Source organism: Lagopus muta, chromosome 2, assembly GCF_023343835.1.
Source record: "Lagopus muta isolate bLagMut1 chromosome 2, bLagMut1 primary, whole genome shotgun sequence".
Classification (NCBI taxonomy): Eukaryota; Metazoa; Chordata; class Aves; order Galliformes; family Phasianidae; genus Lagopus; species Lagopus muta.
The window spans coordinates 35,106,468-35,121,311 of record NC_064434.1 but is presented as its reverse complement, the minus strand read 5'-3'; the positions used below and the strand labels follow the sequence as shown (position 1 = coordinate 35,121,311).

At 41.3% G+C, this 14,844-nt stretch overlaps 1 protein-coding gene across 1 annotated transcript; it reads right to left on the bottom strand.

Moving 5' to 3' along the window:
• PM20D2 (peptidase M20 domain containing 2) lies at nucleotides 1–13,913 on the bottom strand. Its single transcript, XM_048937824.1, has 7 exons — nucleotides 13,387–13,913; nucleotides 13,164–13,312; nucleotides 9,437–9,579; nucleotides 6,450–6,604; nucleotides 4,742–4,877; nucleotides 1,616–1,723; nucleotides 1–794 (listed from the first exon to the last, which is right to left on the bottom strand). Exons 1-7 carry the CDS (start codon nucleotides 13,810–13,812, stop codon nucleotides 592–594), a joined length of 1,320 nt encoding a protein of 439 aa, XP_048793781.1. The 5' UTR covers nucleotides 13,813–13,913; the 3' UTR covers nucleotides 1–591.
• Nucleotides 13,914–14,844: the final 931 nt, after the last annotated feature.

Here is a 14,844-nt window from a genome sequence, read left to right as displayed (position 1 = left end):
TTTTTGGGTTTTTTTTTTTTGGAGGACTAAATAACACCTCTAAAATTTATCAGAAGGATGGTCAGTACATTTCAGAACAGTCAAACTTAACAGGTCTTGTCTCTACATAAACAGTTCTCTTCCACTGCTAGAAGCTGCTACCATCAAAAACAGGCCTGTTTCCAAATATTCCTTCCCTCCAGTGAAATCATCTCAGGTTTTAAGTTTGCCTTGTTCCAAGACAAGGGAACTGGCCTTGTAGGTCAGAATCAGCCTGTGATCAGAGTGAATAATGCTTATTTCAGAAGTTTCCATGTAAGTGCTGTATGCTCCATAAGGGATACCTCAATAGCAAAAGAGAATCTCTTAAGAGATCTAAATGCTACCATTTACTCAACTTGCACACAACGTATCTGAGGTCTCTCCGAAATTCACCACCATACTGAGTACAGCAAATATTACAGCTACAGGAAAGTGTGCATTTTTAAAAGCAATGTTATTATTTGATTCTCCTCAAGTCAGTGTTTCTTCAGCTACTTGTCTACCCCAGGCCTGACTGACATTCAAAGTGTCCCCATTGAATCAACCCTACTGAGAGAGGTTTAATAAGGTTTAGCGTGAGGCACATGCTCCTATACCAGCACCAGGCTTTCTGTCAGTTTCTGCTTGATTTAGATGTCCCTCTTCTTTCAGCTTCATTTGTCTGAAGTCTTCTCTAACTTGTTCAAGTAGATCTGGATTGAAAATGACATCCAATGCTGTCATAGCCAAAGCTTTTGCTGTGCGCAAAGCATAGAACTGGGCATTCTGTGAGCCTGTGGAAAAAAGGTAAGAAAAATTTCATGTTAGATAACTAATATTAGATTTCATCTACTAGATCATTGTGTAAAACATTTGATAAAGGAAGATCCTAGAGTTTCAAGTACAGAAAGTTTCCCAAAAATCTAACCATGTGAAGCACAACTGATGCCACAAAACAATTTCTGATACGGAAGTGCTTAACTTTCTGCTTCTTACATAAAGAAGATGGAAAGTAGGAAAGCAAATGTTCACACTTCCATTTTTAGAAAAGGCAGAGTTTTACATTGTCACCTCTATTTGCAGAACACTGTGCTTTAGGAATAAAAATTACTACTTTCATCTCTTGACTCATATTTAGAAACTCTTAGAACATGCCACCAGTGCTGGCTAATTCTTCTAACTTCTTAGTAGGCAGTATTCTGAAGAGAAGTCCAGCTTTCACTATAAGGAAAGGGTCATCTTTCCATATATATTTAATTTTAAATACAAAAGTAGAAATGCTAGACATTTTCAGCTTTTCCTTTGTAGCTCTGCAATTAAGTTGTTTCAAGATCCATATTCAGCTCATACCTCATCATGCTTGAAGAAAGCAACTCCATTTCTACACAGCCAGTCACATGCAGTCTCTTTTAGATCCAGTACTTGCACTTCAGTGCATCTACACATTTACTATACAGTAGCTCTGAACACTTCAGAAGCACAAAAAAGCTTTAATCTTGTGCAATTCAACATATTTAGTTCCTTAATTGTACTGTAGCAAAGAGTCAGCAACCACACCATACAGTGCTTCAGGGTTCTAGATGTAAGCTTCTGACCAATTTCCACTTTCACTCACCTGCAGCTTCTGTGTATTGCTCAGTGTGATTCAAGGCATCAGAACCAATATAAAAATAAGGATGAAGCCCAGGGACTACAAAGGTAACATTTCCAAAATCTGTGGAACCTAGAAGTAGCATGAAAATTCTCAGTCAATGTATTGAAGAGTTGAAAATGACGTAGGAAAATCTATGACAGATACCAACTCCATCCCACATTTAAAACAGGATATCCTTTGTCCCAAATACTAACATGTAAGCATTTCCAATGAGTCATTATCTACACAAAAATCTCCCATCAGAGAACCAAGATTTTCTTAACTATCTTCAGATGCTCTGCAGCGTGCTTCTGGTCACTAATTTGTTACTGGACTGCAACAAAAATACATAAATCTGCTCCTATCCCATTTACTGAGATTCTCATCAAGCACCTCCTGAGTAAGCTGTTCATTCAGAAAAGAGGTAAGCTCCAAGCCTCTGAGTTTGGCACAGCCCAGCTATTGCAAATCCTGCTCCAGCACCTATCAGCAGCTCCAACAGTTACCTCTTTTCACCACTATGCAAGTGTTTCACAGCAAGTACAAACTCTGAAGTACAAGCTATTCTTAAACAAAAACAGACTGAGGACAAATACATTTTCTGGCACTTTTTCATCATTCTCAGTTATGGAAACATTAACTGCACAAACACTCCTGAAGAAAACAAGACCCAAACTGAACTCCAAACAGAATGCTACTGCTTTGTAGATATAAAGAATTCTTGATAGCCATCCCTGACTAGCTGGCACCACTGGTTTATGAGCTAGCAACAGCAACCATCTCAAGGACTACATCATCTATTTAAAGACACCATCCCAAAGTGGTAGATCCTTAATAATAAATCATCTAAGAGTTCATAACTACGTCCTGAGAGGTTTTTTGAAATTATTACTAAAGCCAGATAGGCAATCCACTCAGTTCTTCCATATTTGTTAAAGAGATGTTCCTTTCTGTGGCTTCTAAACGCACCAGTTACTGTGAAATTCAGGTAGCAGGGAAAGCATAAAATGACCTTGTTTCAGAGTGGGGGTGGGTAAAGAGGGATGACCAACTAAGGGATTCTCACGAGCTTTTTTCAGGTCAGAGCTGCAAGAGTTTCTTCAGAGGTGACTTTTGAAGGGACTTATCCAACTATTTAAATTCTTTCTAACACATCAGGTAGACTCCATATCATTACACTGTTGGTGAGAATACATCAGCAATGCTTTGAGACTTGGTAGTGAACTGATTGAAGAACACAGATCCTTATGTTGAAACGTAGTTAATAAAAGTGAGTCCACAGAGACTACAGTCTGTGATAAAAGAGGACAGGACTAGTTTGGTATCTTCTATGCCTGCACATAAACTGAATGAGAAAGGCTTCTCCAAAAAAAAAAAAAAAGTGTCATTTTCCATAAAAATTTCAGTTTGAATTTGAAGAGAATTCAACTCTTGGCACAGCACTAAATTGTTTTCATTTGCAGGACTCTGTACTATTCATACATTCTTTAGTAAATCTGGAAAGACAAATCAGGAGTCTAAAAGGTCTGCCTCCTCCAGACTAAACCAAGAGTTCTAGACTTGCCCTAACACACAACCAGCTGAAAAGATTGTGCTGGCTTTTTTCCTGCTTTCAATCAGCAAATGAATCAAATTTCCAGCACATCCCAGTTCATTATCATGTAATTCGCGTGAAACCATGTTCATCTCCAGTCACATCCACTAATATCAGTTCTGAATTATTTTTGCTGAATGTAAGGTATTTAAACCAGGCATTGATAGTTTAAAAGATGAGAGTTTAATGGATAAAAATTCATTTATTAAGTACAAACATGGCAGTCAAATCTTCCCACTGCCAGAAAACTGTTAACTCCTTAGTGATAAGAACCTATCAGTATGTTTAAAGCAACAGCTGCCCCAATAGCTTCCAGTCAAACACCTGAAACTGTAAGCTTGCCAGAGAAGCACAGGAAATATGAAGAACAGCAGTTATGAATGCAATATACATTCGTGCATTACCTTCAACAGAAATGTACTGGAACTCCAGCTCCTCAGAAAAATACCCTGAAGCAAATACTGAAGCCTATTTACGTCATTGAGCAAGTCTGGAAGTCTGTTATTACCACAAAGCATGAATGGAAAAGAAAAATGCAACTGACACCAGGAGGCCTTTTTATTCAGCCCCAAAACTTCAAAAGGAGTATTTTCAAAACATACTGTTTGCTTAACTTCATCTACACCAATCCTGTGCACAGGGTACCAGCAAAATCTATGAACCCTAAAGATACCAGAATAAGTTATCATAAGGGTGGGTGCTTCGGGAGGTCACCAACATCCTGCAATAAAGTGATCCTATCAGCAGGAGGAACAGGTCACGGCACCTCCTCAGTCTAACTCAACTCTTTTACATCTTTCCAATTTGAGTGCAAAAGAGTGGTGCATGCCACAATGCAGTGTGATCTGATATACTAAAGACAGACTTCATGATGCTTAGCTGCCTAGATAGCTGTAAGGACTAATACACGTGTAGAGGTGGCAGTGAGTATGCTCATCTGTTAATGACTTTGCTGCTGCACAGACATGGAGAAGCAACTGAGCTTTCCTTCCCTTTCAACAGAAGAAACTGATACCCTAAAAGAAAACATTGAAAACCATATGAAAAGTAAACACAAGGAGCCTCAATTCATCCCAAATTTGAGCGTTCCTTACTTGAAATATTTTCAGAAATATTACCACAAAGCAATTATTGCTTTCAATATGTGTCGGGAAATTTCTCTGCTTCTATAGCAAACGAGCAGAGGCCAGAGATATGACCCTTTTACACTGTTTCAGTTTTAGAATCATAGAATCATAGAATCACTAAGGTTGGAAAAGACCTTCAAGATCATCCAGTCCAACCGTTCACCTATTCCCAATAGCTCCCACTAAACCATGTCCCTCAACACAACATCCAGCCTTTCCTTGAACATCCCCAGGCTCGGTGACTCCACCACCTCCCTGGGCAGTCCAGGGAGTCCAGTTTTCTAATCTGACCTTCTCTTCTGACCAAACTGTTTTGTTTAACCTACCTCTATCTCATCCTTTTACACACTTAAGACTTGTCATAACAAAAGAAATAGATTGAGTTACCTGACAAACCATTCAAAACGCAGTCTTCTGATATAAATTCTATTCCAAGCTTCTTTCCATTCTCCTTGTAAATCTTCTGCAGACTTTTATTTGGAAGCACATTGTAGTAATCATTTTTACCCCCTTTTATTTCCACCTAGTCAAGAGAAACAAGCTGTTAGACACCTTTCTCCAACCCAAGGCAGTTTAATGTAAACAAAGACTGAAAAAGCACACGTCCATACTTCAGAACCATATCAAAGCAGACAAAAGCACAAAGTCTCTTTCAGAAATATAACATTCAGCCAAACATTAGCTTTATTTTCTGTCAAGCTTCCAAGAGCCAGTCAAATACCGTACGCGTTTCACTGACTACATCTCTAAAAAGAGCAGGAAAATCTTCCTGTAATAGCCTCTAATGATTTTCACTGCAGGTACTATCAACCTATGTCAAAATCAATTTAAGTCTGTTTCACTGTTTTGTTATTTTAAAGCAGTTCCAATAATTACAGCCTCAATAATGTTTACAGAATGAATTCACACAATATATATTTTTTACACTTGTTTTCAAACATTTATATACCAACATCAAGTTCCAAAAGAGATTTCAGCTTTTATTCATAATGAAGCAGACTGCATTAAGCCCTTCTCCAGCTGCAGTGGAGAAGCCAAAACAGGCAAACAGCACCTAAAACGCTCCTCACAATTCACTGCTTCACAATTACATACCTGATACCTCTTTGTTCTGATGAGCTCATTAGCACCATGTAGCAAGAGCAACCAGAACCTCCTATCTTATAAACAGATTCCAAGGCAATCTTTGTTTGAACCAGCCACAAGAGAGGAATGGGAGGCATTCAGGGCGCTCAGTGAGAAAGGAACACCACTGCATATCATGAGCTATCACTTTTTAAATGTCACTGAAGTAGAGGGATGTTCCAAGTGACTGAAAAAATGCTGTCATATTTATCTTGAAGGGTCACGAGAACCTTGGAATTTACTATCCTATCCTCAAGCTCCTGGGAAAACTATGGAGTTAATTCTTCCTAAAACCAAGGTAGAAGAGTTATAAGGTGAGAAAATTTACTGAAGACTGACAGTACATGACCGAGTTCAGCTTTTCATGATGACATTTCGTTCAGTGGACATGGATGACATTCAGCCTCAAAGGGTTATGAACCGTGACACAAAAATCCATATGTTGTTGCATGTTACTTCTAGCATCCCTCTGGAGTCAGCATGGGTGCCATTCCTGTTTTGGTATCCTTATTACCATTACAGACAACAGGAGCACATCCAAGTTTGCCAACTACACCTAATTGGTGTGGAGCAGGCAATAATGTAACAGGTAAGCAAGTGAAAGCTGAAGGCTGAGCTACATACTATGCAGAAGGATGTCAGCATGACAAGAATAGAAACAGGCTGGCAGGGACCTCATGAACTTCAACAAATCCAATGTCCTACATCTAGGAGGGAAGTATCCCATGCAGCAGTGCTGTCTGGAAGCCAAATGGTGAGGAAACACAATATACTGAACAGGATTCAGTATGGCGTCCTTGAGGTAATGGGACCAAATGTAAACTGAGCTCAGTTACTCAGTATCCTGAATAACCAGCAGGATAAGGAAAAAGATTATTTCCCTCTCCAAGATCCTATTTAGTGTGCTGTGTTCAATTCCATGCTCCTCAACTCAAGATCAAAACACAGGGCCATGAAAATATATTCATACTTTGCATCCTGTGGCCAGTGCTGCAGCTTTGAAGCAGTCCTCAACCTTCTCTGTCAGAACAGAAAGATCTTTAATTGAAGGGGCGCGCAAGTAAAACTCCATTTCAGTGTAAGAAGGAATGATATTAGGTTTCACACCACCATTTTTTATAACACCTGTAGAAAGAGGAAAATCAAGTTAAACCATCAGTGTTAAATCCTACTGCTTCATCTTCATCTTTGTCGTGAAACTCTTCACTCAAGAACTAAATACATACAAAACCCAAGCATCAGTTGAGTATGAAATACAAAATGCCAAAAAACAGTGCGTAAGCAAAATTTCTTTATCACATCAGATCAGATTAAGTGGAACGTGTACATGCTTTCCAGCATGATTTCACCTTATTCTTTGGTTAGACATCTGCTACAAGCCTAATGACAAACCAAGCTAGCATTTGTAATTAATCCCCTGGAATCTAGTGCATTATAGTTGCAAAGTAATCTGATTGTCAGTGACAAAGAATATAGCCTGTTATAAAGGCTACCTTCATTTCCAGCTTTTAAAGGTTTCCTCAACTAGGATGTTTCCAGCTTCAACCAGCTTGAAGAGAAAAATGTAATGACCACATCACATTACTGTGCAATGCTGATACGATGTGTGTTCTACATGGGACAGAAAGTTTATTAGATTTCTTATACTAATTCTTCAGAAATCTTACAGTGTATACTATACATACATACAGTTTTATTGGAGTTAAGTTTGAGTTTCAAGAATTCCTTCAAGGAAACACCCAATAGCTACATCCTTTCTGATCATGGCATCAGAGGCATTATCAGAAAAACACAATACTTAGCAATTTCAACAATAAAATACTGTAGTCATCAATACTACGTGACAGCTAGCAGCTTCCAACAGGCTGCCTTTTTTCCAGGCCTCCTGCTCTCAATTTATATATGTGGAATATGATTTGATCTCCACTGAACCTCAGAACCACTTATCTACTTTAAATGGAAATAGTGCACGAAAGGACTGATGTGTGTAACTGAAGCCTGAAAAGGCCGTGCTGTCAGGATGGAAAGGGGCAACAAATCCTTACCTTTGATGCAAAAAGTTTATAAATACTAGGAACTCCAAAGTCAACATTTTTAATCTGGAATACAGTCCAAGCAAAGTGCTGAATCAAGCAACAATCAGCTCTAGCCCACCATAAAGGGAATAGCTCAGATGAGACACAGACATCATAAACAAAGAACCAGAAAATCAGCAAGCAATCATGCAGATTCGCATGACATATCAAAACATGGCTGCTCAAAACAAGTAGCTTAATGAGCAAACAGCTCTCCTTTTCTTCAATGCAGCACTTTGTAAGCATAACTGGATAGAGCCTAAGAGTATGCATTTACTTAAATATGAATATACAATAATAAATGGAGAGCAGATCTTAAAAGCAGTCTGCTCTGCAGACAGAACCCTGCTTCTACATAGAACTTCACTTTAGCACACTGTTTAATATAACTTGTTGAACAGAAAGAAAAATAATCTGCTTTTCAAGTTGCAACATTTACTCATAAGTGGAGAAGGAAGAAAATACCAGACCAACTCAATATAACATGTTCAATTACATAAAACACTGCTCAGAGATTCTTGACTTAAAACAATGGAAAAGTATTTTAGTGCTTGTTAGTGGGTTAAGTCTAAGATTCACAGGATCACTTAGGGCAGTTAGTTAATGCAAGCCTGCAACACAACACATCTAATACACAGATGTAAGCAAAGCATTCCTAGAATAAAATCTCATTCTGGTTGCTTACACCTTCCCAACAGACATTTTAAATTTTATTCAGCTTGACAACCAATGGCAGTAAATTTATCAACACAATTTAAGTATTACTGTAGCTGTGGGAGTGTTACTTCAACAAGGTTTGTTTAGACTTTTTTTTTTTGCTAATGAGGCTTGCAGAAACCAAGAGAAAAATAGAAGAGTTTGTCACCTCCAAGTCCCTTCTTAAACCTGCAACATGAGTTTCATATACCCAAATTCAAATGTCTTTTCTCCTATGGAGAAACAGGTTAGAGAGGCAAGGCTACACCCACTGAAACTCATTCGGTAAGCTCAGCAGCAGAACTGCAAATGTTATCTTCATCTACAGATTAGGGCTTCCAGACTCCATTTAGATCTCCTGGAGAGAAATATGCACAGGTGTTAGAGAGCACAAGCTGCCACGATATATAATGGTCATGAGCTCAGGAATTCTGTAAGAGTCATAGCTCACAAGTTTTCCAAATAAACAACTCTACATTCATAAGTCCTTTAGCAATGGACATGTCCTTAATTTAAGCTTTGAGAAAGCTGTACTGGGTATAGGAGGGAAAATCTGGGTTTACAGCTAACGGGCAGCTCAACTTCTGCAACTTTCTCACCATGCAAAAAGAAATGCAAGATTTTTGAGGTAAATGAAGCTTAACAGTTAGCATATCTTATTGGAAAAGAAAGGTGTATTTCTACTTCAAGGTCTACTACATATTAAATAATAGCATCCAGCACATCTGACTGGACCACTATTCAGAACCACAGACTCCTGCCATCACTTTTCTTAGCACTTCTGAAAATAAATTTAAGTCACTGAAACACTACATGTCAACATGAGGGACTACAAAAATGAAGCAGAAAGTAATACTTCTTTACACAGAAGCATTTGATCTTAAGCCTCTGCAAAAACACACACAAATTTTAAGGAATTCTACTGAAGCACACTTAGCTCCTTTCTGAACTGCAACTTCAGGTGCAAAGACTTGAAATTAAGCTTATTTTCAACAGTTCACTGTGACACAAATGACTGTAAATATTGCATACTATTTAAGTGAAACAGTGACATTCCACAGTATTTGAAGTGACACTACTAATTTAATGCAACAGTGCAGTATCTCAAATTGTAGGATTTTGCAAGTTAGTATTTGAACAGCCTAAAGTCTTACGTGCTGGACATCAGATTTAATGAAGATCTCACCATGAACTCTCCAGGTGGGTTTCATTTGCTGTCTTAAAACAGACAGATTGTTGTATGCAAGAACAGCAGCATCTAATGCATTAACTCCTTCCCAAGGATAAGCAGCAGCATGAGAAGCTTTTCCATAGTATTTCACAGTCACGCTAGGAAATAAAAGGCATTGCTTATTTGCTATTCATTCACTTAAAAAAAAAAAAGCCTCTAAAACAAAAAGTCCCTTTTGTTCACACAATCACATTTAAGCCTTGTGCAGCAGAACACCAAACAACAATTTACCTAACATGACACCATTGCAAAGTTAAACTACCTTTGAGAGAAGGAAGGTGTTGAAAGATTTCTAGAAAGTTGATGATATCAGATATCAAGAGCCAATCAGGCAAAACAGTTCCCATAATGCACAGTCTGCAGATTAAAGGCTTCCTGTAATACTTAAATTCCCCCAGTACCTTTCTATACCATCCTGATTGTTCTGAGATACTTACTAATATTCTTCTCAGAGGATAACTGATTCAACATTAGAAGTTTACTGCCCTAGTTCTTGCCAAACTTTTAAATTTGCACTGTAAGCTATACATAATGGACAGTACATTAGTAAGATCACACAATCCATGTCTAAACAAAAAGTCAAGTTTTAAGTGCAGTAAAAGCACAGCGTAGTATTAAGATGTACATTACACTGCACTAATGCCCTTTCCCTTCACACACCAAAAAATGCTGTGAGAAGAGCTTGCAGTGAGGAGGAAACCCACTGCAAAAGGTGCCCTCCAGGTTCAGTCATAATACCACACCTCAGCATAACAGATAGGATGAAGGCAAGTGTGAAATCTTCTGCTGAGTGCCATTTATTAGCCTTACAAAGAAATTTAGCATCTTCAGTTACATGAAAACTCTCCACACATAAGGCAGATATTAAATGTTGACATCTCCATTTATTACCATTTCTCAAATATGCAAATACCAGCTTTTATCAATACCAGAGGTTTTAACTGAACTGCCTGGAACTCAAATCCCAGACCTTTACATATGATGTTCTATTCTCAGGCTCACAGAGTTTCCCAAAACACACACTTGTCACTCACCCAGCTAGGGAAAGCCTACCACGGCCATCCCTGCCCTACACAAACACCAACTCAGCCACTTGTCCTCAATGACCTCTCAGGCCTGGAACCACGCCACAGCTCTAGGCCAATACTGGCACTCAGACACCAGACAGCAATAAGGGACACAGTGGAGTCCCCTGCTGCAGCACAAAATGACTCCTTCAGTGTGTGCAATCTAAACTAAGCAAGCTTTTGTAATGCCCTTTTTTCTTCCTCTCTCTTCCTCCACAAGGATCACACATTCCACTCTGGAGAGTATGAGTTTAACATCCCAAGCATTAGATTGCAGCCTTCAAATCAGCTCATAAAGATGACGGGACAAATCCCTAACATTCTCCAAGTTAGAGAGAAGACAAAGTAAAAATGAAAGCCATGTTGCAATCATTTTTGTCCACAAGAAACACGAAGCTGCTTATTAAAGAAGTTCTGCACTCCTTCTCTTAGGGCCTCTATTGCAACACAAACATCACATCCAGAATAAAAACAGATTTTGGTGGATGATGCAGTTTCCCAACTTTCTGTTCTACCAACAACAAAAACCCCAGGCTAATCTGGTGAAAAGTAAGTATCACCACATTATGGCATGCATTCACAACACTTATCCCAGGATGTTGATTTTATCTGAGGCAGAGGTCAGCCTGAGTATGCAAATAGATGCACTAATAATTTAGTGATTGTTAATTCTAAAATTCCTTAGAAACAACCAAAAGACCAAATGCAAAGCATGAAAGCAGTCTTTGTAAGTTTGAAATCTCATTATTTCAATCATGACATAAGCTGAGTACTTCCAGCTGTTGGAGGTAGCAAGTTGTTTCCACTTAGTACTTCAATTCCACGTCTCCTCTGCCTTCAAGCTTTAAAGGCTAACTGGGATGTGTACCCTGCAAGAGGGTATCAACTCACAAAGGGGATTCCCAAATCTTATTGTATCAATCTCAAGGGGCCATTACAAAAGATGAAATGGAGAAAGAACTGCCAATAAAGACTACAAACAGTCTTAAACAGCAACTGAAAGTCTAGCTGAGCTAAGCGTCAAAGAAAAAAAAAATATCAAACACTTCAGATTAAACAGTTCAGATTCTTCACATGATGAAGGAATCTAACAGAGGACTAGATACAGAATGAGAACTAGGTCTTCTTGCCAATCTTGTCAATTTGAACCGTAAAGCTAAACAGCACCTGGATAAATTATTCTCCAGGAGAAACACTGCAAAGAAATAAAAAAGGCCAATAAAATCAAGCACACACAGGGATGGGAGGTAACACAGCCAAGATGAAAACAGCACTCAGTACTCAAGTCAGACGGCTGGACAATTGTTACAGAATTTATGAGTGCTGATTTAAATACATGTGGAAAAAAAATGATTGGAAAGAGGTTACTAGAAAAGATCCTGCAGGGCAAGTCCGTAGGATCAAGTACCATTGGTAACTATGGCATAAAAGGTACTTGCTATTAACAAGCTGCTGACAGAATACTGCTAAGACACTAAAACACTGAAAAAGGTTTATAACACTAAAAGACAAATGGCATAATCCTAACAGAGCAGAAAAAGAATTCAACTAAAAAATACTTAAAATCAGACTAAGCATTCCTCTGTAGAAGCGCTTGCTTGAAAATAACTGAAGGTGAAAGCCCCATTGATGCTAGCTGCCTACAAAGGAAAGTATCAGTTCACTGAAAGCCAAATCACTCTAAGATTGCCTATGTGTAGAAGTTCCTGGGAAATGACACTCTGTGGCCCTGGCATTAGCTCAGCAATGCAATTCCATCCGAAGTGTACAGCTCTAGTTACACATCCAGCAAGGAACAAGACAAGAAGTCCCTGCAAGTACAAGTACAGAACAAGTGCAGAAAATGAACATGTGAGCTAATCAAGAGATGACAAGGCAGTATTGCCAAAGAACTGCGCTGCCACCAGAATGGAAAAAGGTGGAATGAGGGCATGACTGCTGTTTGTACATATAGTGATGGTACGCATGAGAGAATGTCAGGAAATAATTTGAATCTGAAGACAAAGCTGATATTAGAGTTAATAGATACAGAATAGCCATAATTAAATTTAGACCAGAAATTACTAAGGACCCAAACAGCACTCAGACTCAGCTGGTTGCCAGCTGTTTCCAGAGGCAAGAGGTAAAAACAAGCACTTTCAAAACTGATTAAAACAAGATGTATTGAGAATTCTTTGATTTGGTGCCCAGAAATGCAAGAAATTACAATTAATGAGATGTCCCCCCCATGTATGTTCTCAAATAGAAAAAAAAGGTGCTTTTTAAATGAAATTTTTTTTTTTTTTTTTTTTTTTTTTTTTTAAGAGAGAGAAGAGCAGTAGATGCACATATAGAAAGAAACACCTAGAGATATTGGAATTAAAAAATGGATTCTGAGGACACACAAGATCAGGGTTCTTTAAGTGCTTTAAGTAGATACGGAAGAGCTCTTCCCCTTGGAAGAGCGGAGTGCCCAACAGCGACCTGCTGACTACCGTCCGCTGACTGCAAATTCCTCCTCTGGAGGGCACCTGCAAGGTCCCGGCCTAACCTCAACGTCCTCCAAGCAGCAGCTCGGGGAGGGGAACGAAGGACAACAGCGAGGCGAGCCCTTCCACGTGAGCCCGTTCACTCACTCGTGCTCAGCCACATCGGGCAGATAAGCCGCGTTTTCCTGCGAGGGGTGAGCCATGAAGACCACGTCCAAGCCGTCAAACGCCCCGGCGTTGATCAGGTCGATCTTGCCTCCTCCCTGCTCCTCGGCGGGGGTGCCCAGCACCGTGACCTGCGGCACAAGAACACACGCTCAGGACCCGAGCGGCCACGGGGCCGGCCCCCCGCCCAGGGGAGAGCTCCCACCTGCACGGCGACGGGCGCGGGCTGCGGCAGGCTCTCCAGGGCGGCCTTGAGACCCAGCGCGGCGGCCGCCCCCACCTCGGCGATGAGGTTGTGGCCGCACGCGTGGCCGATGCCGGGCAGCGCGTCGTACTCGCACAGGAAGGCGACGTGGAGCGGACGGGGACCCCGCGGGGGGTCGGCCGTGCCCCACTCGGCTCGGAAGGCCGTGTCCAGCTTGTAGCGGGGCCGCACGGCCCAGGCGGCGCCCGGCAGCTCCCCGCCAGAGAAAAAACCGGTCATGGCGTCGTGCGCGTGGTGCTCCTGGTAGGCCAGCTCGGGCCGCCGCCAGATGCTGCGGCTCAGCTCGCCCAGCCGCGCCGCGTTCAGCTCCACGCTCTCGCACGCCCGCCGCTTCAGCTCCTCCAACACCGAGTCCTGCGGTCCCATGGCGGGGCGCCCCGAGAGTCACCTGCCGACCGGCGCGCTCACCGACCCTCGCGGTTCCTCAGCCCGCACCTGACAGCCGGCGTGTAAAGCGAGCAGTGCCGCGCCGCCGCCTTTTATCGCCTCCGCCGTGCCGCAGGGCGCGCTGGGCAATGTAGTTCCGAGTCCGGGCATTGCCTGCGCGCGGCGCCCCGCCTAAACTAATGGTGCAACAGTGGTTCTTGGACCCCAACAGCGGCGGTGACTCCACCGCCTCCATGGGCAGCCGGTGCAGCTGCCTCACCGCTCCTTCTGAGAAGAAATTCTTCCTAACGTGCCATCTGAACCTCCTCTGGTACAACTTCAGGACATTTCCCCTCTTCCTAAAGATCTCCACCATTTCTCCGTTTGCAGAAATCCAAAGGATAAATTCAAACAACATTCCGCTTTTGCATCTGACTTGTGCTAGTCAATAGTACGTAATGCAGTTGTATAACAGGAGAGCGTGTGGAGGGATGCTAACACTCAGTTACCACATCTGTCTCTCTACGTTATCATTATTGGAGTGTTTAGATGCAATTTATCTCCGTTTCCATGCAAAAGACTCCTTTATGTTTCCTCCTATGAGTTGGGCACCAGCCCCACCATGGAGTGTTTTGTCCATGGGGGAATGCCTGCACTTTGACACCTGCTATTAGCCATCATCAGCCCAGCAAGTTCTATTTTGATCACTTATGTGTTTGCAGTCTTCAGCCAAGCAGGGAAGGAAACAAAGAGTGTTTTTCTGATGTGGAAATAGGCGAAGGAACTGGAGTGAGATTCCATAGCCTTTGGGCAGTCTGTGCCAGTGCTCAGTGACCACAGCACGGAACTGCTTCCCAACATTCAGGGAGAACCTCCTCTGCTCAGTCTGTGCCCACTGCCTCTGACCCTGGCAATGGGAAACACTGAAAAGAGCCCTCTTTTCACCCGCTCTTTGGGTATTTATGAACACTGCTGACATCCCAGTGTCTCAGCTTCTTCCTTGCCATGTGAATTTCCTACTCCTTTGGGCCA

What these genes read in the sequence shown, in the direction of transcription:
- PM20D2 (XM_048937824.1), bottom strand. Translation starts at nt 13,812, where the DNA reads ATGGGACCGCAGGACTCGGTGTTGGAGGAGCTGAAGCGGCGGGCGTGC. An exon ending in CCGCGCCCGTCGCCGTGCAG is followed by an intron (nt 13,313 to 13,386) that starts GTGGGAGCTCTC and finishes CTTGTGCCGCAG; the next exon opens with GTCACGGTGCTGGGCACCCC. An exon ending in CGTTTTGAATGGTTTGTCAG is followed by an intron (nt 1,724 to 4,741) that starts GTAACTCAATCT and finishes TGCTACTTCTAG; the next exon opens with GTTCCACAGATTTTGGAAAT.